The sequence below is a fragment of the Pongo abelii genome, chromosome 2 (genome assembly GCF_028885655.2).
Source record: "Pongo abelii isolate AG06213 chromosome 2, NHGRI_mPonAbe1-v2.0_pri, whole genome shotgun sequence".
Taxonomy (NCBI): domain Eukaryota; kingdom Metazoa; phylum Chordata; class Mammalia; order Primates; family Hominidae; genus Pongo; species Pongo abelii.
In genome coordinates this window covers 124,011,028-124,034,453 of record NC_085928.1, presented here as the reverse complement: position 1 = coordinate 124,034,453, position 23,426 = coordinate 124,011,028, and the positions used below count along the sequence as shown (strand labels likewise).

The 23,426-nt window shown below is 39.9% G+C and overlaps 1 protein-coding gene across 3 annotated transcripts in view; it reads left to right on the top strand.

Moving 5' to 3' along the window:
- The window catches only part of TGFBR2 (transforming growth factor beta receptor 2), an 87,297-nt gene that overhangs the window by 12,813 nt on the left and 51,058 nt on the right, over positions 1 to 23,426 (top strand). Inside the window, exon 2 of one of the 3 annotated variants that reach the window (XM_002813978.6) lies at positions 3,822 to 3,896. The exons of the other annotated variants lie outside the window; for them this stretch is intronic. Within the exon in view, the coding sequence (XP_002814024.1) occupies positions 3,822 to 3,896 (75 nt within the window). The remainder of the gene's footprint in view (positions 1 to 3,821; positions 3,897 to 23,426) is intronic. 3 annotated transcript variants of the gene reach the window in all.

The window sequence follows — 23,426 nt, the reverse complement described above, 5'->3', positions numbered from 1 at the left end:
GTTAAATCTCCCCTCGGATGGCATTTTGAATAGCTGGCCCCTGTTAGAAAGCCTTCCATGGATTTTATGACTCCTAGATCATCACATGGCCTTCCCTTTCTATTTGAGCATGGGGGCTGCCTCAGTGTCCCTTGGCTCCTAAGAGAGTGCCTTGTGCTGATGGGACACAGGACCAGTTTGATGACTACGTGCACAGATGAAGCCAAACCTCTTGTCCATCATCTATTCCACCCTTCGCATCCCTCATGCCCTGGTTCCACTTGAACCCAGCTGCCTCACACATCCTTTTTGCTTACAAATTTCCTAGCTTGTGACCATTCTCCACCACCTCCCCCAAGTTTTACCATTCTCTATTTGTGCCCTACAACAGCTCCACCCTTTGAAATAATGCCTGGTCTAAATGTTACTTTTTCTGTTGGGCCTTCCTTGATTATCCATCCCACTGTGATTCTTTCTCCTGCCCATAGCCTCTCTAACAAGCCTTGCATCCTCATTCATATGACCTTGTTTGCCAAGCTACCTGTGCTGTCTCTGTGTGTTTTAAACTCTTTTACTAGCCGGGCGCGGTGGCTTATGCCTGTAATCCCAGCTCTCTGGGAGGCCGAGGTGGGCGGATCACGAAGTCAGGAGATCGAGACCATCCTGGCTAACACGGTGAAACCCTGTCTCCACTAAAAGTACAAAAAATTAGCCGGGTGTGGTGGCGGGTGCCTGTAGTCCCAGCTACTCGGGAGGCTGAGGCAGGAGAATGGCGTGAACCCGGGAGGCGGAGCTTGCAGTGAGCCGAGATCGCGCCACTGTACTGCAGCCTGGGCGACAAAGCGAGACTCCGTCTCAAAACAAACAAAACAAAACAAAACTCTTTTACTAGAATGAAAACTCTTTGAGGGAGAAACTTCTGTCTGATTTTGCCGTAGCTCTTAGCACAGATCTCACTAATTCTGTTTATGTGTTGTGTTTGTTGCTGTTTGGAATTCATTGCTTTTAAAGGCCGAGGAAACTTGCTTTAAGATCCAAGGCTGGGAGTGCTATTTTTTTTTCTCCTAGATGGCTTTTCACCACGAAATGTAAATGTCAATGGCTCAAAGCCACCTGTAGCATTGTTTGACAGAACCATAGGCTTATGGAAAATCTCATATGATCTGCTTTGTAAATTGTTCTTTACAGTGGAGACTAGCTCTGTCTGAAGTCTTTAGTTTCTGTGAATTTTGGGGAGCTGTGGTGTGTGGGTGTTAAGGTTGATTTTCCATCCATCGCTGGCTCTGCCTTTGATTCATTTATTCTCTCATGTGTGAATCTTTTGCAGAAGGCTCAATGCATTATGACTATAGAGACCAGACAAAGTCATAAAGTAAATCACACCATCTGACGCAGGACAATTTTTTGCTACTCCTGCCTTTCCTCTTTATGAATCATAGATGATCTCAGTCATTAGGATTGCTGGAATAGGGATGGCTGAAGGGGTCTTGGTGCAATGAAGAGTGCCTGAAGATACTCTTCTACCTACCTGAGGGTAAATAATCCCATATTGCAAAGGTTGACCCCTGGTTGTACTTTTTGGAAAGCCCTGTTAAAATGACACATGCTAAGGAGACTTAAATATGAGGCCTTTCTTACGTGGGTGCTTAATAGGAGTGGGTTTCTAAGGATGGTCTTGAATTTGGCTTTCAGCCTTCTCCTCCGCCATAGTCCCCATCCATCCTGAATAAACATGCAGTCTAGGTACCACAAGTAGTGTTCTCTTGTGCAAGCACAGCTTCCAGATGTGTTGCCTGCCTCCCTTTCAGTCAGATCATCACCCATGTAGCCCCTCCTCTATGGGAATTCTGGAGCTACCACTGACATCATAACATAACATAGATTTGGACTGGCAGTGCCCTACCTGCTCTATCTATAGAGAAAAAGGAGATGAAATAAGAATTTTAATATTCTTTTTTTTTGAGACAGAATTTTGCTCTTGGCACCCAGCTGGAGTACAATGGCATGATCTCAGCTCACTGCAACCTCTGCCTCCTGGGTTCAAGTGATTCTCCTGCCTCAGCCTCCCAAGTAGCTGGGATTGTAGGTGCCCACTACCACACCTGGCTAATTTTTGTATTTTTAGTAGAGACAGGGTTTCGCCATGTTGGCCATGCTGCTCTCGAACTTCTGACCTCAGGCGATCCACCCTCCTCAGCCTCCCAAAGTGCTGGGATTACAGGCATGAGCCACTGCACCTGACCAGAATTTTAATATTCTTAAGTCTTAATATTTTGTGGCACTTATTGGAAATGGTTGAAATATAATGCTTTTAATTTAGCATGTCATTGGTTCACTCTCAAAACTACTGAAAAGCACTTATCTTTCAAGATTTTAATGATGATGTTGATGAGGACTTTCGTGGTAAGTAGATAATCGCTTACATTTATTCAGCACTTTACAAAGCATTTTCACAAACTCTGAGTATTGGTTGTTATCAGTTTATTACTGAGATGCCTGTGGTGTCTTCAGGGGACAGGAGAGAATATGTTAACTTCTTGAATAACTGCTGCAGCTGTAGTTAGCCCCCTATAAGCCAAGCCTATTGGCTTTGTTACTCCCAAGGTATAACTTATTTCATATATATAAGCAACTTGACTAAGTATTACATGTCTGTGTAAGCCATTTTCTGTCAGTCAAAAGAATTTTGTTCTTCCTTATGTCTTTCTTCAGAGGTACATCTTTAATAAGTTCTGGGAAGGGAAGTGAAAAACAATGCTTGACCTCTGATACGATGTACTGTTTTGATTATGATCAGCACTTTAATAAAATTTATCATCAAGAAAGTCTTTGGAGTGAGCCCCTGAAAAGCTTGGGAAAGTGACTGATATGGTGTCACTTTTCTTAAATTATCTTCCCATGTTGCTTAAGATGACCAGGGAGGCTAACTTCACTCTTATGCTCTCTAAATTGAACTGTCCTGAAGTTTTAAGAAAATGAAGTGATCAGACTCAGCAGTTCAAGACTGTGTTGGTTGATAGCCGCTTAGACCTCAGTTCACTATGGGTTTCTGTGTACTTTATTGGTAGTCACCAAGATGCAATGAAAGGTCCTGATTTTGTGAACATTTCTGCCCACACCCTTCTTTTGGTGCATACCTTTTGGGAATATGTAAAATGTCTTTCATTGTTAAAATAGCTGTTAAATAATATTAAAGGCAAAAAAAAAGTCATGAAAATAGTCATTTGCGTACTTCTTCAGGCAGATAGAAAACTAGTACCAGCCAGTGCAATGGCTCAGGCCTGTAATCCCAGCACTTTGGGAGGCTGAGGCAAGCGGATCACGAGGTCAGGAGTTTGAGACCAGCCTGACCAACATGGTGAAACCCTGTCTTTACTAAAAATACAAAAATTAGCTGGGAGTGGTGGCACATACCTATAATCCCAGCTACTCAGGAGTCTGAGCCAGGAGAATCACTTGAACTCAGGAGACAGTGGTTGCAGTGATCCGATATCGCACTATTGCACTCTAGCCTGGGCGACAGAGCAAGACTTCGTCTCAAAAAAAAAAAAAAAAAAAAAAAAGAAAAAGAAAAAGAGAAACTAGTACCAGGAAAACAGAAAAAAGAAGTGATTTGAATAATTTTAGTATGATTGAGACACATGGGTGAAAGAGCACCAGAGGGAAAAATGTCTAGTCTGATAACTTTGAAGAAAACATATTGACTATGTCTAGTTATAATAATCTTTTAATAATCTAACAGTAATAGAAAGCTACATTATTTTCAAAACAGTTTCACTTTCATGTCATCTCTAATTTTAAAAACAGCTCTCTGAGATGGATATAATTATCCTGTTTTACAGATGTGGAAATGGAGGCCCAGAAAGATGAAATCATCTGCCCCAGCTGTAATAGGACTGCCCATCCACTGAGACATAGTAAAGTATCATTAATTAATCTTTTCATCATTTTTCTATTTTTAGTCATTGTGCTCCCTCACTGCTTAATTTGGAAGTAAATCTAAGAAAAAAATCTATAGTCTTCTCATATTTTCGTATTTTCATAGCTAAATTGTCAAAGAGGCGATGGCAGTGTAGTCATCAGGAGACTTGTTCTTTCCTCGAACATTAAAAGCCCTATTTAAGACTGGAGAATTTCTTCTTTGAGGGTTTTGTCCACCCATCATAAGAGATTTCAAACTATGTAATGAGTCATTTTACTTTTCCCCTTTTCTTATGGGGACAGCTTCTCTTTTATACACCATGTGGTCTGCCCTCTTGGAGGTTGTGTCACCATTGTCAGTAGACAAATGCTGCCATGTATAAAAGGCTATGCCAGTTCCTACAGTCCTGTAGTTTTGCCCTTCACTAGAACTTCAAGTTGCTTAACCTAATCAGGAATACGGGCATCTTTACATAGGATGTGCACTTCTTCATCATGTAGGCATAGAGGTCAGGTATTATTATCTTTGGCTTCCTTTCTCAGAAATTCTTAAACATGAATGTCTGAATAAACATGCAGAGAAGAGGTTGGGTGCTGTGGCTCATGCCTGTAATCCCAGCACTTTGTGAGGCCAAGGCGGGTGGATCACCTGAGGTCAAGAGTTCAAGACCGGCCTGACCAACATGGTGAAACCCTATCTCTACTAAAAAATACAAAAATTAGCTGGGCATGGTGGCAGGCGCCTGTAATCACAGCTACTCGGGAGGCTGAGGCAGGAGAATCGCTTGAACCCAGGAGGTGGAGGTTGCAGTGAGCCGAGATCATGCCATTGCACTCCAGCCTGGGCAACAGACCAAGATTCCATCTCCAAAAACAAACAAACAAACAAACAAAATGTAAAGAAGAACAGAACAAGAACTGTTTTGAGTAGCAGAAAACGACTCACACAGACATCTAATATTTAGTCAAATTGCTTTTATATAAAAGAAGGTATACATTGAAGAGCAACAGAGCCTACCTGTATTACTGACATTTTCAAAGAAAATGGCTAAGAATCACTTTGATGGCCAGGCACGGTGGCTCACACCTCTAATCCCAGCTCTTTGGGAGGCCAAGGAGGGCAGATCCCAAGGTTAAGAGATTGAGACCATCCTGGCCAACATGGTAAAAACCCATCTCTACTAAAAATACAAAAATTAGCTGGGCGTGGTGGCACGTGCCTCTAGTCCCAGCTATTCGGGAGGCTGAGGCAGGGGAATCACTTGAACCCGGGAGGCGGAGGTTGCAGTGAGCTGAGATCGTGCCACTGAACTCCAGCCTGGCGACAGAGCAAGACTCCGTCTCAAAGGAAAAAAAAAAAAAGAATCACTTTGATTAGCAGAAACTGTTTCACTTGCCATCATAGAAAGCTAAGCTATACTTCTGCTTTTCTACTACTAGCTTTATATAAATGTTATTTTCATTGCAACATAAAAGAAAAATCGAGTCATGTTGTTTTATTTAATTTTTGTTGAAGAACACATTAAATTAGCTCTCACACTGTGGTATGGACTTCTTTCTCTTTTTCACCAGTCTTCTTCAGGGTGATTTTTCCAGTGGGCTTGGTTAGGACTGTGTGGATCATTGTGATGCTTTGTTCTCAGTGGGGATTTTCCAGCAAAGATGAGCTTCCTTAAACAATGACTGGGTTCATGGATTTATAATTGGAGTGATTTTCTTCAAACTGTAATAAATTTCAGTGTTACCTTTTTCTGAACGCCCTTTTTAAAAGGGATTCCATAGCAAGTCTTCTGGAATAATACCTTTTATATAATTCTTTAAAAACTGTAATTTTTACATACTGATTCCTGTTAAGGCAGATGTTATTGTATCAAGAAAAGACTTAAATTTTGAACATATTAAAAATAGTGTTTCTTCAGAGCTGGTGGATAGGTGATGCTCAATATATATTTGTTTAATGGAATAAAAAAAGAAAAATATTAAAGATCCTAGGAAGAGAAATTAAGTTGCGGGGATATATTGTTTGTGTAATGTCTGTTGAGCGTTGCAATTTTCTGAAGGGAAGGCTATCCACAACTGTTAATTCTGATCTAAGGAACTATTTCCCTTCTTAACTTCTTTGCTAGGTTATCTAAAGGGAGATATGCTTTCTCACATTTGTTTCCTTGAACTTACTTTTAATGTTGCCTTGTAGGGTCAAAACTTTAGAAATACAGCTTTCTCAGGAAACTCGGTTCTCAGATCTTTCAGACATTATCTTCCTTTAAGCTCAGTGTCCCCTTGGGAATTGGCAAAGGATTCCCACCCTTTAAAAAGATAGGAACTTGTAAAATCCACACTTAAAAATTAATCTAAAATTATTTTTCAAGAAGAATTTATACAATGGCAACTAAATGCCCTGCAGCCAATTATGTTTATGATTCCTGCCTCATCTCCAAATGGTATTAGAGTTTGAGTCATATGAGAAAATTAATTGGGTTGGGCTTGATTGTACATGTATACGTATATAATAATGTTCTGGTTATAATGCAGTTTGCAGTTTTTCTAGTTACAGCTCAAGGCAAAGATGAGAAGCATCACCTATGGGTCTGACTGCCTCTGTCCAGTACTGCCATGCCCCGTCTCTAACTACTACATTTTTTCCTATTGAGTTCTCCAGTCCATGTAGGATAAGCCCCTTCCTGAACTCAGTTTATTTTTCTAACCCTGGCTGCACGTTAGGATCACCTGCGAACTTCTAAAAGAATTCCAAAGCCTGAGCCAAGCACCTAGAAGTTCTGACTCATTGCCCTGGGGTAGGACTTTGGCATCATTATTGTTTTAAAAGATCCCCAGATGATTCCGATGTGGAACCATGTTGAGAAACACTAATCTAGTCTAACCCAGTGAGGTTACAAATGAAGATTTCACCAGAGAGGTCAAAGTACTTGATTTCCCACAGCAAAGAAATGCCATTTACTGGGTTCAAAACTCCCATCTGTTGACTTTAAATCCAGCATAACAAATATGAGCAAGGTTTTAGAAGGTTTTGGAAACTCATCTGCAGAACAGAGCAAATACAGGCCTATCTAAAAGGATACCTCACAATAAAGATGGTTAAAAACCAAAACCGGAGGAGGCAGAGCACTCTTGGTGGGGCTGGTAGTGGGGGGAATGGATGATTTTCCAAAAGAGAAAACACTTCACCTGGGTTTGAAAGGCTGGGTATGATTCAAGGCAGGCACTATTGTTCACTTGTTAGCCCCAGGGCCATGCTACTCCACTTCCTTCAAGGAAACAGAGGGAAGCCAGCAAGTGCCTGCCTGGGGGGTGTGTCCACCCACCATGTAGAGGCAGTTCTTCAGCTCTGTCAGCCATGGCCAAAGCAGGCAGTATTTGAACCACCTTGGACAACTCCTTAGGGGCAGCATCAGACACCAGGCATCCTTTCAGACACCATTCTTGGAGTCTCTTCCCTCCATCACGTAAACCTCACAGCCAACAGTGAAGGCACTGAACTCCTTCCAGGGCCTGGGCAGGCTGCCTTGGGGATGCTCTTCTTGACCTTAAAATCCACCTGATAGATCTGGTAGCGAGGTAGAAATTTTGGTGGTAGGAAAGCCAGCAGTTATCAGGTCAAAAGGTTTCTGATAAAAGGAGTTATTCAGCAGAAAGGTAATCAGATTATGGGAGCCTTAAGTGCCAGTTTGGGCTAAATTCTCTGAGTCACTGGCAGATTGTAAGTAGGGGAATGACGTAATAAAACCACTGCAAAGCCAGGAGTTTGTGATGGGAAGATAGGAAATCCCTTTCTTTTTTTCCCATATGGGAAAAAAAATCTAAAGATGTATGGGGAAGCTCTTAGAGTGCCAGGACTTTCAGTATCCCCCAATTTATCATTAGGTTCTGTCCAGACCTTGTTCCACACACAGTAGCCTAGGGACACCTCTGGAATAAGGTGTGACAAAAAACAAGGAAATAAATTTATTAATTTCGGAAAATGCCTTCTTTTTCCTAGGCCTCACTCATAGACGTTTTCCTGACAAGTCCCCACTTCAGGTTTCACAAAGAGATGCACCATCCTTTGGAATTCTGAAGAAACTGAAGTTTCAATTGAGCTGAGTTTCAGTGGCATGCATTTTATTACATCTAATGCCATTTTAATGTACTTGAAACTGGGGAGATGAGGGCAATTGGTACACATGTGTAAACCACTACAAAGAGTTCACCTGAGTGTAGAAGGTAGCCAGTAGCCTAAACACCCTGTATTTTGGAGGCTGTTACTTCATAATCTCTATTATGAAATTGGGAAGAATTATGTAATTATCTCTCTAAGATGGTCTCAGATCCACTGTTCAATAGAACTTTCTGCAGAGATGAAAATATCTTATCCCTGGGCTGTGTTAAGCTTTAAGGACAGCACAGGTATAAGATATTTTCACCTTTGCAGAAAGTTCTATTGAACAGTGGGTCTAAGACCATCTTAGATGGTACATGTGGCTTGAAATGTGGCAGGTGCAAATAAGGAATTGAATTTCAAATACAGATATATTTTTATTTCAATTAACTTGAATTTAAATAGCCACAGGTGGCTCTTGGGTATCATAATGAATAGGGCAGTTATGTAGCATCATTAAATTTCCCATTCTTCTCAAGTCCCAAAGAGGTACATTCAGGTAATTTCTTAGCACCTATAATCACAGTGGGACAGATTAAATTACTTGTACCTTTCCATTCCTGTGCTTTGGAATTATAGGCTGTTTCTTTGTCCTGGAAACCAGATAGTCTAATGTTTGTGGAAATACTCTTTAGTAGTGCACTGTAATTATAATACTTTATTGTAGGCGGATGCAGCCAGGCCTTTTTTTTTTTTTTATCATCTGTGTTTTTAGTTTTAATCTTAAAAGGATTATAAAAATAGTACTGCCCTGTGGGAGAAAAATATGCTTAAAGTCTATGAGCATGGAGTGGTAGGGATTATAAGCCGTTAAACTTCTCCTGGAAATTCTGGGGAAAGGGAAGTTAAAGCGGCAGGTAGAAGTCTCCTAGGAGAAAACTTGCCCTGAAGGGATGCTTTTAATTGGGTTCAGTATTTATCAGAAGAAACCTGCAAAAGTGGTTTCCCTGAAGGCATTTGGATTTTCCCCTGTGAATAAATTTCACCCACCTTGGTCACCTCTGTGCTGTATTCTCCTAGAAACTCACCTTTATTTGGCATGCTGTGACTTAAACCCTTCAAAAAAAAAAGCCTTTGAAAAATCCAGTGGTTTTTTTTTTTTTTTTTTTTTTTTTTTTTCTAAAATGTTAATTTCCTTTCTTTAGGCTTGTGTGGGCTTTGACTGGAAACTTAATCTGTGTGCCTGGGCTCTGCATTAGGTTTCAGTCATTGAAATGGGGCTTAATAAGAATCACTTGATACCTTAGGAGTCAGACGAGCCTTACTTTTATCTTGGGCTCAGGGATTTGCATTTTGAGAGGTTGTGCCAGCTGACTTGAGCCTTTACAGGTTTCAGCTTGTTGCAAACCTAGTTGGGTCCATTTCTCTCACTTCTGAGACCTTTTGCTGCTGCCACTCATAGCTAACGTGTTTTCCATGGAACACTACTCCTTGTCCCTAATTGTCTTCTCTCCCTACCTCAGCAGTGACACTACAGACAGCCAGTCATTTAATACCAGACTCATTCCTTAAGAAGTTGGGATAGAACTTTAATTACACAAGGCATCCAAGCCAGCAGTCAGGGCCCTTTCCAATGCGATTACTTTTCAAGCTCTGCCCTGCTTCTCCTCCCTGTTCCCTCTGGGCCTTCGTTTTCAGATCTCCTCGGAAGCTGAGGAACGCAGGTCCTTTTGAATTTCTTTAGATCAGTGTTGTCCTATGGGACTTTCTGCAACGATGAAAGTATCCTGTCTATTCCTGGCCATATGTGGCTATTAAGCACTTGAAAATGGCTGATCTGACTTGAAACTGAATGTATGATTTCGTTTAACTTTAGTTAATTTAAATTTATAAATCCGTGTGTCCTCATGGCTACTGTGTAGCTCTAGATTATGCCCTTGACTTTTGAACAGTGTGTCTTGGGAGAGTTCTCTTGGCTCTGGACCTCCACTTTCATGAACCAGCTCCTCCCAGGGGGGAAAGAAGAACACTCTTTGACTTCATAACTGACTTCCTTTTATTGCTAATTTAGACAGGCTAAGCCTTGAGCTTAAACTCTTCACCAACTGTTTATACCCTCCGTACCTGGCTTCAACATGTCCTTTTTTCTCTGTGACTATATCCTTATTCTTTATCTAGCAACAGCAAATATGCATTAATTTTCTGCAGATAAGAAGGTTTCCTTTGGAACTTAAGGATGAGGTATGAAACTTGGCTTTGGAGGACTTAGGGATAGGAAAGCTATCACCAAGTGTTTATAGAGTACCAACCACCGTGTGCCAGCCAATGTTTGAGATTTGGGGAATACAGAGTGAATTAAAGTCCATGTGATCAAGCTAATAAACAAGATTCTATAAACATGTCAGCAGATAAGTACAGCGCAAGGGTCTGAGAACAATGGTAGATGCTTGTAATTTTAGAAGCGGTTGTCAAGAATGGCATCTTTGATAAAGTGATATTTGAGCAGTAATTGGTATGAAATCGGGATGAAGAAGGCAGATCTCTGGGTTAAGCGCATTCTAGTTGGAGGGAACAGCAAGTACAGTGTCCTAAAAACAGACTGTGCGTGTCATTTCCTCCCCTCCTCCCCCATAGTTTCTCATTTTTGCTTCTCTTTCTAAGAGTTACATTTATAGGCATACATTTTTACACTGGACATCACAAGAAATTGAGCCAGTTCACAACTCCACTGGTGCTGGTAAAAAGATTATGCTAAGATGGATAAAAGACTATGAAACATAGTCAAAATGCACTTCTCAGTCACCTCTGGCCATACGATTTTACACATCTGGGTTCTCACCCCAGAATGAGATAGGTTTAATAGATAAGATTCAGTGTGGGGCAAATTTAAGGTGCCAAAGTTAGGTACATACTAGAACTTTCATAAAGAGTTGTCTTAAGAAATAGCATTATAATTTGACTTCCTAGCCAAAGGTCATTCAAAACATTTCAAAGTTTAGATCACTTATTCCACTTTTATCTCTAGTACTAAATGTTATTTCAGCACACAAATGTGGTCATTCCCCATGGATGGAAGGAGCCAGCTGTGTTCCAGAACTATGTTGGAAGATTGCACCTTGAAGACTGTGTGCATGGTTCTCATTTTCCATCTTAAAATCACTGCTGGAATCTATCTTGACTTTTCCACAGCCCATTGACAATTGTCATTATGTAAACACTGTCCTTTTTTCTCACCAACTACTGTAGCTGATGTCTCCCCTCCAAAATTTATGTTGAAACTTAATCCCCATTGTGGTGGTATCAGGAGATGGAGATTTGGGAGAAGTGATTAAGTCATGAGTGGATTAGTCCCACATAAAAGGTCTGGAGGTAACCAGCCTGGGTCCTTTTGCCCTTCAATTTTCTGCTATGTGATGACACAGTACTGATCCTCTCTAGAGGACACAGCAACAAGGCGCCATCTTGGAAGCAGGAGAGAGGGCTCTCACGAGACATCAGAACTGCCAGTGCCTTGATGTTGGACTTGTCAGCCTCTAGAACTGTGAAAAATTTCTGTCCTTTATAATTACCCAGTCTCACATATTTTGTTATGGCAGCCAAACAGACTAAGTTACCAACCTTAGTGGGATTGGTAGGACTTGGAAGGGAGTAGACTTTTTTTTTTTTTTTTTTTTCTTAATACAGAGTCTTGCTCTGTCGTGTTGTGAGGCTGGAGTGTAGTGGCACAATCTCGGCTCTTTGCAACCTCTGTCTCCTGGGTTCAAGCGATTCTCCTGCCTCAGCCTCCTGAGTAGCTGGGACTACAGGCATGTGCCATCATGCCCTGGCTAATTTTTGTATTTTTAGTAGAGACAGGGTTTCACCATGTTGGCCAGGATGGTCTCGATTTCTTGACCTCGTGATTCACCCGCCTCGGCCTCCCAAAGTGCTGGGATTACAGGCGTGAGCCACCGTGCCGGGCCGGGAGTAGATATTTTAATCACAGGAGGTAGCATCAGAAAAGTTGCAGCTACTCACCACAAGAGAGACCTTTATGCTGTTTACTGCAAATAGCATCAAGGTCATGACAGCAATGAGTAATGCCCAGGAAAGGCGAAGATCAACCTTACACTTTTTCATCTAACTGCACTGTGAGAAAACAAGCAAAATTGCCCAGTTTAAGGGCAGATTCTCAGATTTTGTTTCAAATTTCCTGCCCTTTGTTGTCCTTTCTAGAAGCCTTAACAATACTTGAAACTTATTTCTTTTTTTTTTTACTTCCTCTGCTTGAAAAACATGAAGGGGGAAGTTTCAAAGTGTTTGGTGTTATCTTAGAAACCAAAGTGAATCTGAATGTGTCTTTCTGTCCTTTTTGTGTCATTTTTCAAAATGAAAGGGACCTTTAAGTTCATCATGTCCAACCCATTTGTTTGACTGGTTGGAGAACAGGCACAGAGAGTGGTTGGGTAATTGCCCTTGAACTCAAAGCCAGCTCATGGTCGATTCAGAGCCTTCTCCACTGCAACCTGCTGCCATTCCCAGCATGGTGAACTCTCCTCCAGTAGAAGTCGTATAGCAATGTTTTATAATTAACTTTTACTTGAGCAAATGAGCTCAAGGAGAGAAGATTAAGGAATATTGCTTTCCATATATCTGGATGGCCCAGAACACTTTTTAACTAGGTACTTAAAAATCTAATACAATTGTTGTTGCCCATATTCTTCTGTAATTCTTTCATCAGCTGTGAATGAAAGTACACCAGTTTTATTTCCTTGAAAAGTAAGCCAAACATGATTTTATTTCAATATTTTAGAATTCCACAATCTTAAGACACATCATTGCCTTCCCGTCTCTGCATGTCAAACTTACTAATTTTATTAGCATGTTGCGAAATAACACACTAAGTGTCTCAAAGCCAAAGCAGATCAGCTCTCGCCTGATAAATGTGCAGGAGTCAGCGGAAGATTTGAAAATTGAACTGGATTCTCAAGTTACTGCCTATTTGCCAGACCTACGCTGGTTATGAACAATATTTCAAAACCAGATTATTTGGTTCTAGATCCTAAACACTCTTGGCAACTTTATTGTAACGATGATTGATTCCGTTGTATATTTGAAAGCATCAGGGCACAGTGGAAACAAAAAATCATTATATTTCAATTTGTCTATTCATTCAAATTTCCTGAAAGGTTTTTTAGAAGTCATCAAACTGCTACAATTCTATTGATGAGTAGGAATAGATTTACCAAACTCATACTTATCTTGTCATTTGTTTCCTGCAATTTTCTTTGGTGTGAGAGAGCATGGCCTGGAATGTTACCTTTCTAAGAAGTGAATGCTTGTGTGGCATTTTTTACTGTCTAGAGGATTTTCACATGTACTTCAAGCATGTTTGCTCTTCATCATGATCCTACATGGGGCCATTTCATAAATCAGGAAATGGAGGTTTCAAGAAGTTAAGTGGCCCACAGCTAATACATGTAAGAGCCTGAATTCACACTCAAGTTTTTACCTTAAAACTCTTGGGCTTCACCAAACTGACCTTATTATATATATCTCCTAAAATAAGTGAAGTAATTACAAAGAACCAAAGCTTTTGTCTAAGAAACTTACTGCTTCCCCACCCCTTGTATACTTTCTTCAACTCCTAGTAGTCACACCTGTGTCTTTGCCTTGTACCGGAATGTGCGTAAAGTTCTACTCTTAAACTTTTTGATGGAATATCTATTTCACTGGAGTATCAGGAAGGATGAGGGCTTATGTGTCACCATTGGCTTTGTCTTTTATTTGCTTTCTCTCATTGATATGATATAAGTTATTTCATCTCTTTGACCTTTAATTTCTCCATCTATAAAATGTTAATGACAAAATTGCATGGTGGTTGCGATAAGTAAATGAAATAGTCATCATAGTACTTAGTACTGGACTAAGCATTTGGTCTGCATTCAATAAATCATGATCATGGTAATAATAATTATTAATATCACATGGATCTGATTTCTAAAGTAGATGTCCTCTGGCCTTGAACTGAAATGTGATTATCCACATTGGAGAATTACATGCATGTTAAAAATATTCATATTAGAGAGTTAAATCATGACTTTTTACATTCTAGTTAAACCCTAATATTAGAAGAGAGAATTGAATGGGCAGGTGAAATAATCGTTAATTGTAAACATTCAGGTGGCCACAGGGGCCTGGCGGGGGAGTAGGTGACATGAAGGAGTGTCAGGGAGGAGGCAAATTTGAGGACACAGAGACTTTCTCAAGAGGAGCATCACAGCTCACAGTCAGCTGACTGTTGTCTTGGGATGGTGTGGGCCCACTGTTGCCAAGTCTTTTTTATTTCTTTAAGTGGAATTAGAAAACCAGCTTTGCATGTGAAATCTCTGAATTTTAAAACTTGGTTTATATTTTAAAAAGAAAAGAGTTCAGGCCAAACAGAACACATCTCTTCTCTGTATCCAGCTCTTGTACCCACTGTAGCAATTTCTGCTTTAGCTTCTCCATCTGTGCCCAAGTTGTTTGGTTGTTAGAAACCAAGCGCCTTGGACCACGTTATATTACTTTTTAAAGGGATGCCTTTCCCAAATATGGTAGTACTCTGGCCCTTTTCCAGAGAAAATATGGGAATCATCTGTTTTGACCAATATTTTCACATGTTTAATAAAACTGTAATTGAAAAACCTTTCAGGTACCAGGCATGCACAAGAACCCTGCAGCATATTTTGAAAAAATGAAGCAAAACCCTCCACAGAGAAATTTATCAGTGAAAATTCTGCTCTCAGAGAAAATTGATATTCGGACCAAATTCCATGCTTAGTTGAGGCAAATGGCTCATTTCAGGGGCTGATTTTTCAGATTCTCTAATAGTCACTATCTTTTAAAAATCTGTTCTTACCAGATTTTGTGTTAGTTTCTGCATTTTCCATTAAGCTGCCTCAGTACTTTGAGATAAAGAATTGTTTAAATCCTAAATGAATAACTTAATTAAAAAGCACATCTTCATTTAGACCTTCCTTATTTCCAAACCTCTTTTGATGAAAATCATTTCGTGCATTTTTAAAAATTCCCTAGAAGAACTTAAAGATCTTGAGGAAAGGACCATGTCTTATCCCGTCCTCCCTTCCCTCAAGGGTTTAAATATGAGGGCTCTCAGAAAGCAGCACATTTTCGTTTATGTTGACTAATTTTACTGGTAAGTAACAAATTACTTTAGTTGAATTGGAATGTTATAAAACTCCATCAGTCCTGTATCATTATCTTGCCTCTATCAGTCTGTGCCATTTACCAATGTTGTTTTGACTATCACCAAGAGAGTTATTTAATCATCTTTTATTTTCAATAATAAATTATTTCCTTGTTGCTACAGCACTCCAAGTCCTGTCAACTGAGGGAGAATTGTTTTCTCAGTTGCTATCACTTTAAGTAAAGTACCAACTTTAAAGCACTTCTCAGCAGAGGCATAAAGTTATTATTTTGACAGTTCATGAAATAGTGCTCCATTCTACTCTTTGACTTGATCTAATATACCATTTGCATAATGGCTTAACTTTTTCAGCTGGCTTCCTCTTTTTCTCAGCCCCAAACCCTACATTCTGGTTTTTGACTCATCTCATAGTCCCTGCAGTCAGTCTTTGCCAGATAAAGGCACTGTTAAAGTGACCTTTATCAATGAAAAACTTAAGAATTTCATGTATTGATGACAGTATTTACTATGAACTGCTTGCTTCTCCCCAGCTTTCAGAAATTTATTTTATTCACTGAGTCCTATTAGAGCTGAAAGAGCATGATTGAGAAAGCTACAATTGTTTCAGCTTTTTGAATATGGCACAAGTGCTAGAATTCTGAAATACTGCCTTTGGCAACAATGTGTAGATATTTCCACCTGCAAGAGTCATTTTAAATGTTTAGGTTTTGTCTGCTGTTATGTGGCCTGTATCTCAGAGAGGTCCCCTGCCACACTAAAAACAAAAACAAAAACAAAAACAAACAACAGAAAAATAAATGAAAATTCAGCAACTGTTGGGGGGACTCAAATTGTACTTCATTCTTCAATGATAACAAGAAAGCAAGAAAACCAAGTATGCATTTTTAGGATTTATTTGGGGTCATCGGGGCTGGTAAGTGTTAAATAGGAAAGGATGCCATTGAAATTCCAGCTCAGTTATTTTATGTTTCTCGCTGGAGAAAGCAAATTATTTTTCCATTCAGCTACAGCTTGTTTCATTCCGTAGAAGACTAAAAAAACTTCCTTGTAAATTACATTTAAAAAAATTTGAGTTTAAAGGTACAGCCAAGATTTCAATTTAAAGTACCTCATTGGATGAATTCCTTTGAGACACAAGTAATCATTCCTTAATCCGTTAATTTAATTGTTTGGTAAATACAAATTTATGTTTATGCAGTTTTCTTAAAGCAATCATAGCAAACTACTAAATTCATGAGCCAAAATGCTAGTGAAACTCAAACCTACAAAGCTAAATTCCCTCAGTTGAACAAGTCCAAATGGGGAAATCAAACACATAAATGCATAAACACACACACTGACACACACACTTCCCGTATCAGCTCTGTCTCCGTTTCTGACCTCATGTTTGCATTTAAAGGGAAGTAACTGCAGTTGTTAATTTTGCCTCTCAAACTAGAATATAAGCCACAGGAGTGTAGGGACCAACCTGGTGTTTGTTTTAGATCTCTTGTTGTGTGGAGAATATCCCAGATATTTGATATCTTTAATTGTTGGCCAGATGGTAGGTAGTTTCAGTGTGAAAATATATATATATGTGTGTGTGTGTGTGTATAGTGCTGGGATTACAGGCGTAAGCCACCGCACCCGGCCCTTACTAGGTATTTTACTAGAATTATTTCCTGCTCTTTCAAGAGATTTTAGAGTATTGATTATGTCGTTCTTGAAAGGTTTTAAAAGCAATATTAGTATTACAAAAACATGTGCATGAAAAGGAAAATTGATGCTTTCGAGCTTATCTCTTTACTTTCTGCCCACATGGCAGTCTCCCTATTAGGTATGGTTTCTCCACTTCTGATCCCGGTGCCCAGAGGCTATGTGGGGCTGTCACTTGAATGAAAGCTGCATGCATCTGCCATGACAGAATCTGCCTTGCATTTGCTTATTTATAATGAAAACATTTTTTAAGTACAGAAAAATAATAGAAAATTCAAAAGTAACAGAAGGGTATGAAATAAAAAATTGCTTCTCAACCTCAGTTTTCTACCTATTTATTTTCCTTTTACAGGGCCAGATAATGTTTGATTCTCATGTTCTTGCATCTACTCCCAGAGACAGTCTACATATATAAGCATGCATGTGTGTGTGCACTTGTGTGTGTGCACTTGTGTGTGTGTGTGTATTCCCTTTAAAAAGCAATAACAGGCCGGGCACGGTGGCTCAAGCCTGTAATCCCAGCACTTTGGGAGGCCGAGGCAGGTGGATCACGAGGTCAGGAGATCAAGACCATCCTGGCTAACACGGTGAAACCCCGTCTGTACTAAAAATACAAAAAATTAGCCAGGCGTGGTGGCGGGCGCCTGTAGTCCCAGCTGCTCGGGAGGCTGAGGCAGGAGAATGGCATGAACCTGGGAGACAGAGCTTATAGTGAGCCGAGATGGCGCCACTGTACTCCAGCCTGGGTGACAGAGCAAGACTCTGTCTCAAAAAAAAAAAAAAAAAAAAGCAATAAAAGCAATAACAACGAAACAGAAATGGTGGTGTGTCAACCAGGGTTCCAGTTGCAAGCAGATGGCACCCTCAAATTAGGGAGATTTAAGGAGAGTTTAGTAAAAGAAGTACTTACAAAGGTATGGATAGAGTCAGGGGAAACCACCACAAAATGAGAGAAACCATAGTGCAGATACTTGGGACTAGTAATTGCTATGTTGACTTGCTAGGCCCAAAGGGGCAAGGAGAGGGAAGAAGTAAATCTTGGAAGTGACCTCCTCAAGAGAACCTGTGACCTCCAAGTGAGGGACTCAGCCAGCTGGAAAAAATTCCACAGAGGGAGCCAGAGCACAGATACCCTAAATGTGCTCCTCATTGCTTCCCTTAGATACCGCTGGGTCTCCCCATTGGCCAAACTTAATGGAAGCTTGAGGGCAAGAGAGCTGGTTGATGTAGTCCATAAAGATGAGCCTCCTGGGGCAGACAGTCTGGTGACCAAGGGTGGAGAACTGATCTCTAAGGGCGATAGAAGACACCCAGCCCAAGGAACTCTATACATTGGTTTCTACCTTGGTTTTTTTCTTGAATGCTGTAGCCTGGGCTTCAACACTTATAAAGATAGCCACATGAGCTGCCCCTGCTTTTTAGTCATTGCGTTGTATTCCTTGTTTGGATTTGTCTAATTTATTTTACTAGTCTTCTCTTGATGGGTGGTTAAAAAAAAAAAAAAACCTGTTTGTCCTCACAAACAACACTGCAGCAAATTTATCAATGAATATCATAAATTTTTAGAAGTGAAAGTGCTAGGCAAAAGGCTACTTGCGTTTGCAGTGTTGATTGATATCAATAACATGTACTCCTGAGATGTTATACCTGTTTACACCCCAGCATTATGAGAATGTTTGTTTCCCCATACTTTACCCAGCTCATTGTGTTATCTGACTTATTGATCTTTTTCAATATGAGTTAGGTGAAATATGGTATGCATTTTTAATCTGCATTTCTCTTGTTAGCAATGAGGTTGACATGCTTCATTTTTAGAGCTTATTCTCTGGTGGCACTGTCAGGAAGTAATATTTAAAGCAGTGTTTTTTTAACACAATATAGAGAGCTCATATGATATATTATTTGTTTCCAATAAGCATTGATAATGATTTTAAATGGCATTAATTCTTCTGGCACTTGTTGAGTACTTACTATTTAAAAGCAAGAATTATAAGGCGTTCTCATTTCACAGAGATTTTAGAGTATTCACTTTGTCATCTCTGAAAGGTTTTAAAGTATTATTACTACAAAAATATTTGCATAAGAAGGAGAATTGATGCCTTCAGGTCACTTGTCTCTGTTTTCTTCCTGCACAGGCTATAGTCTCCCTGTTAGCTAAATGATGGTTTCTCTAGTATTGACCTTGGTACCCCAGAGACCATGTGGACTGTCAGTTGAAGGAAAGCCCCACACCTCTCTTCTCTCAAGGTATAATTAGATAAAGCATTAGGGTTCAAACACATTTTTGGAAACTAAAAAGAAGGTATTGTATTAGAAGTTCCAATCAGAGTGTGCAATAGATTTTCAGCAAAAAGAAATATTCCTAAAATGTTCCTATCTTTGGTTTAATCACAAGGTGTTTGGTTGGTTGGTTGGTTGGTTGTAGTAGTTGGCCAAGGTATCTGATTGGCTTGGGGATGTCTTTCCTGAAGAATTATACAGGGAATCCTCTCAGATTGCTTGACTTTCTTCTTTGTTCTGGGTGGGAGGAAGTGTGTGACTAGCCAATAGCCTTGTCCCACCTTGTCTCAAGGGTCGGAGCTGCTGTTGCCAGCATCACAGGCCACAGCGGCTTTCTGCCAGATGGCTGCCTCAGTATCTGACTCGGAAATGCTGCAGGCAATTCAAAACCTCCTTTCAGAGAACATGTCTTTCAATTCTGGGCCCATATGGTGATCAGGGCCTCTGGGTTTGCAATCATTTAAGAGGTCAGGCTCAAGGGAAAAGCATATGGAAAGAACTGGAAGATGAGAAATGCCTGTAAAAAGGTGAAGAATAGGTATTTAGTTTCACTAACTCCAAAATGACTGGAGAAAGGGAAACAATTATTAAAAACTGGGTTCTCCACAGCCTTCTCACTCAACATATGGTGGGCTGGCAGCACGGCATCACCCGGGGCAGCAGCTCCCTTCCTATCTGTAAGGTCAGCTTTGTGTGTACTTGGCTAGGTTCTGGTACCCACTAATCTCATTGTTGCTGTGAAGGTATGTTGTAGATGTGATTAACAGCTAAAATCATTTGACTTTAAGTAAAAGAAATTACTCTCTATAATGTGAGTGGGCCTCATCCAATCAATTGAACAGCCTTAAGAGCAAAAGCTGAAGTTTCCGAGAGAAAAAATAATGCCTCAAAACTGCAGCATTGATTTCTGCCTGAGTTCCCAGGCTGCCAGTCTGCCCTATAAATCTCAGACTTGCCAGACCCCACAGTACCACTATGCTACATCTGCAGGTTAAAAATATTCCCAAAGTACTTGTGTATTAATATTTGAGAAGCAGTACTCTAAAACAGTAAATTCTATTCACCAGTTTCCATGGATTATTCTTTGAGATGTTATTTAATTGTGTCAATTTCAGTGGTCTTACTATGAATATATAACACTAATCAAGACATCCACAGGTATTTGTAGAACAAATAAATTTCTAAGTTTCCCCCCACAAAAAACATTCCAGAAAACAACAGTAGGTAGATACATGAATTCAATGATACACGAATGCATGAATTCAATGATACATGAATGCATTTCTGACAAGTGTTTATGATTATTGTTAAGCCTTGAGATTTTACCTAATGGTTCAGCTAATAATAGACACTATTTCAAAGATTTGGACTAAGGTCATATTCAGAATTTCTAATATTTATCTGAAATAAGTCTAAATCTTATTAGGCTGCTCATTTGACCCTCAAAGACAATAGTACAGTTCCAGAAATAGACACAGCTAAGCAGTCGATTCATATTCTCAAGACCTGGAACCTCTGTCTATAGGCAGTGAGTGTGGGGAAAATGTGAGATAAAATGGGGAAGGTGGTATGACCTAGAGTGAAGGTTTTGATATTACTCATGGGCTTATTTGAAGAGAAGTGAAATATTATGGGCCATGTGATACTATCATATGCTGAGAGATGCTACCCATGTTCACCTCCTTTAGTGGATGGCTTTCTAGGTGACAGATATTCTTATTGGAACTTCTTTCTGGAGAACTTTATGAATAACGAATTTGCCTATTAGGGGTAGAAAATTCTCTAAAGATGGTTAGCTGCTCACAGAGAGTCTATAGGAATCGAAATACAGTCATCTCTCGGTACCCACGGGGGATTGGTTCCAGGACTCCTCAAAGAGACCAAAATCTACAGATGTTTAACTCCCTTATATAAAATTGTGTAATATTTACATATAACCTACACATATCCTCCCATATCCTTTAAATCATCTCTAGATTACTTATACATAATACAATGTAAATTCTATGTAAATAGTTGTTATACTGTGTTGCTTACGGAATAATGACAAGAAAAAAAGTCTGTACATATTCAGTACAGCCACAATCATCTATTTTTTAAAAAAAATATTTTCCATCCACGGTTGATTGAAACTGCAGATGCGGAACCCACAGATACAGAAGGCTGACTGTATACTGCCTTAATATGAGAATATCTTAACTAGAGAGACTTAGACTAATTTAACAATCTGGATTAAAAGTAATGTTGAAGTTGGATTAGGGTTTGCTATAGGGTTAATTAGGTGGGTTTTGTGTCATTGTTTAGAGGAGTATCTTTATTCCTAGCTATGCACATGTATGCACTTACTTTCCTTCCCATTCCTTTGGCTTTTTAAACATTATTAAACATAAGGAGATGTTGTTTGATATCTGAGGTCGCGACTGGTAACATCTTTTCCTGTGGTTTGGAGTGCACAGATGCAATGTCCCATACAGCAAATGACTGTTACCCTTTCCTCCCACTGGCCCTCATCCCACTCTGACCAGCAGTATACCACTTAGCATGTTATTAGTGACTCTTGAGGATTCTGGGGTTGGCTTGGGATGCCTTAACTGGATCTTATGGGCCTCAGAGAATCTGCGAACCTTCTCAGATGACCTACAAATGTTGTATTTGTTTCTTTTCCCCCAGTCTAAAGTATGTTTGTAAGGCTTTTATCAAACTTAGGTGACCCCAGCAAAGGTTTAGAGTAGCTTTGCCCTCTGAACTTAACTACCTATTCCATCAGTACATATGGTATGCATAAAAGGACCTGAGGACCTATATCATATAGAGGAAAAGAATACTAGTTTAAAACAAAGGTTGGAATGTTTATGACCTCAAGGGCTACCTGGAATTGTTAAGCTGGGGAGCCTCCTAGGGTCAACTAATAGGGAGTCGCTGGCTGGTGGTGAACATGTCCTGCATACAGGCTTTTGAAAAAAAATTCTGGTTAAGCTGTAGCAGTGGTAGCTTTTGGTAACTTCTGCTATAACAAGGAGAAAAGTGTGGCATCCCTGGCTGGATTCTTGTAAAGTAATATGCTATATCTTAGGCAACTTTCCTCATATACAGTGGGTGCTCAGCATGTGCAAATTCTTATTGTACACTGCCCTTCCTACCATATGCCTGTGTCTGTATGCAGTACAGTTGCTTGTGTGGCGTTTCTTCAAAATTCAGTGGAAAGGCTTTCTCTTGTTGGGTCTACCCATAAAGTAACATGTATTGTATCTCGCCAGGGGCCCCATTACAGTGGTGCGCCTGGAGCCGTGCAAATTGGTGGACCTTCTTTCTCTCTCTTTCTCTCCCCTCCCCCTCCGTCCTTCTTTCCCTTCCTCCCTTCCTTCCTTCCTCTCTCTCTCCCTCCATCCTTCTTCCCTTTCTCTCCCTTTCTTCCTTCTAATGGTCCTTTTTTCTCTTCTCTGTTGATGGTGTTCTGCAAGCATCAGACTTAAACCACTTGCATTTGTCAACACATCTGTGGCCACCACTGCTCCCAGCACCCATCTCATCTGTTCTCATTTCTGTCTTATCTATCACTGCTCACTCCTGTCACTATTCTCATGTTTCTAAGGTTTTGCTAGAAAAGGACTGGCCAGCACAGAGAAGCATTTCTATCTGAGGTGTGAAAGAGCTAATCACCTCTCCTTAGGTGCATGTTTTTCACAAAGGAAATAATTCCAGCTTTATCCAGGTGCTGTCCCCTCAGCAGCATAAGCTGTATATGTGTTTGTGGTGGTGGGGTGGGGGTGGGGGGGTTGCTGTTTTGTTTTCTGCTTATTGTGTTTTTTCCAACTAATTATAGGTCAGGGTTCTCAACCTTGGTTCCACATTAGAATCGTCTGGGCAGCTTCTAAAAATCCTGATGCTTCAGTTACCTTCCAGAAAAATTAATTCAGACTATCTGGGAGTGGGACCCCTTCAGTATTTTTTAAATTTCCTCAGGTGATGGATTTCAACATGCTCTCCAAGTTGATAACCACCAATCTAAGCTAAAATTCTAAAATGTTGGAAGGCTGAATTTCAAGTAATGGAAATTTGATTTTATATTTACAAATAACAAACCTTCCTAATCAGCAAATAGATGCTTGTCCAAAACATACTCTATACAAAAAATACATATGTATGAAATAAACAAAACCTGGTTTTACTTTTTTTTGCTTTAACAATGTTAAAGAAACCTAAAGTGTTATTAGTTGTTTCAAAAATTGATCCAAGTATAACCATGTTAGAAAAAAATACATATTC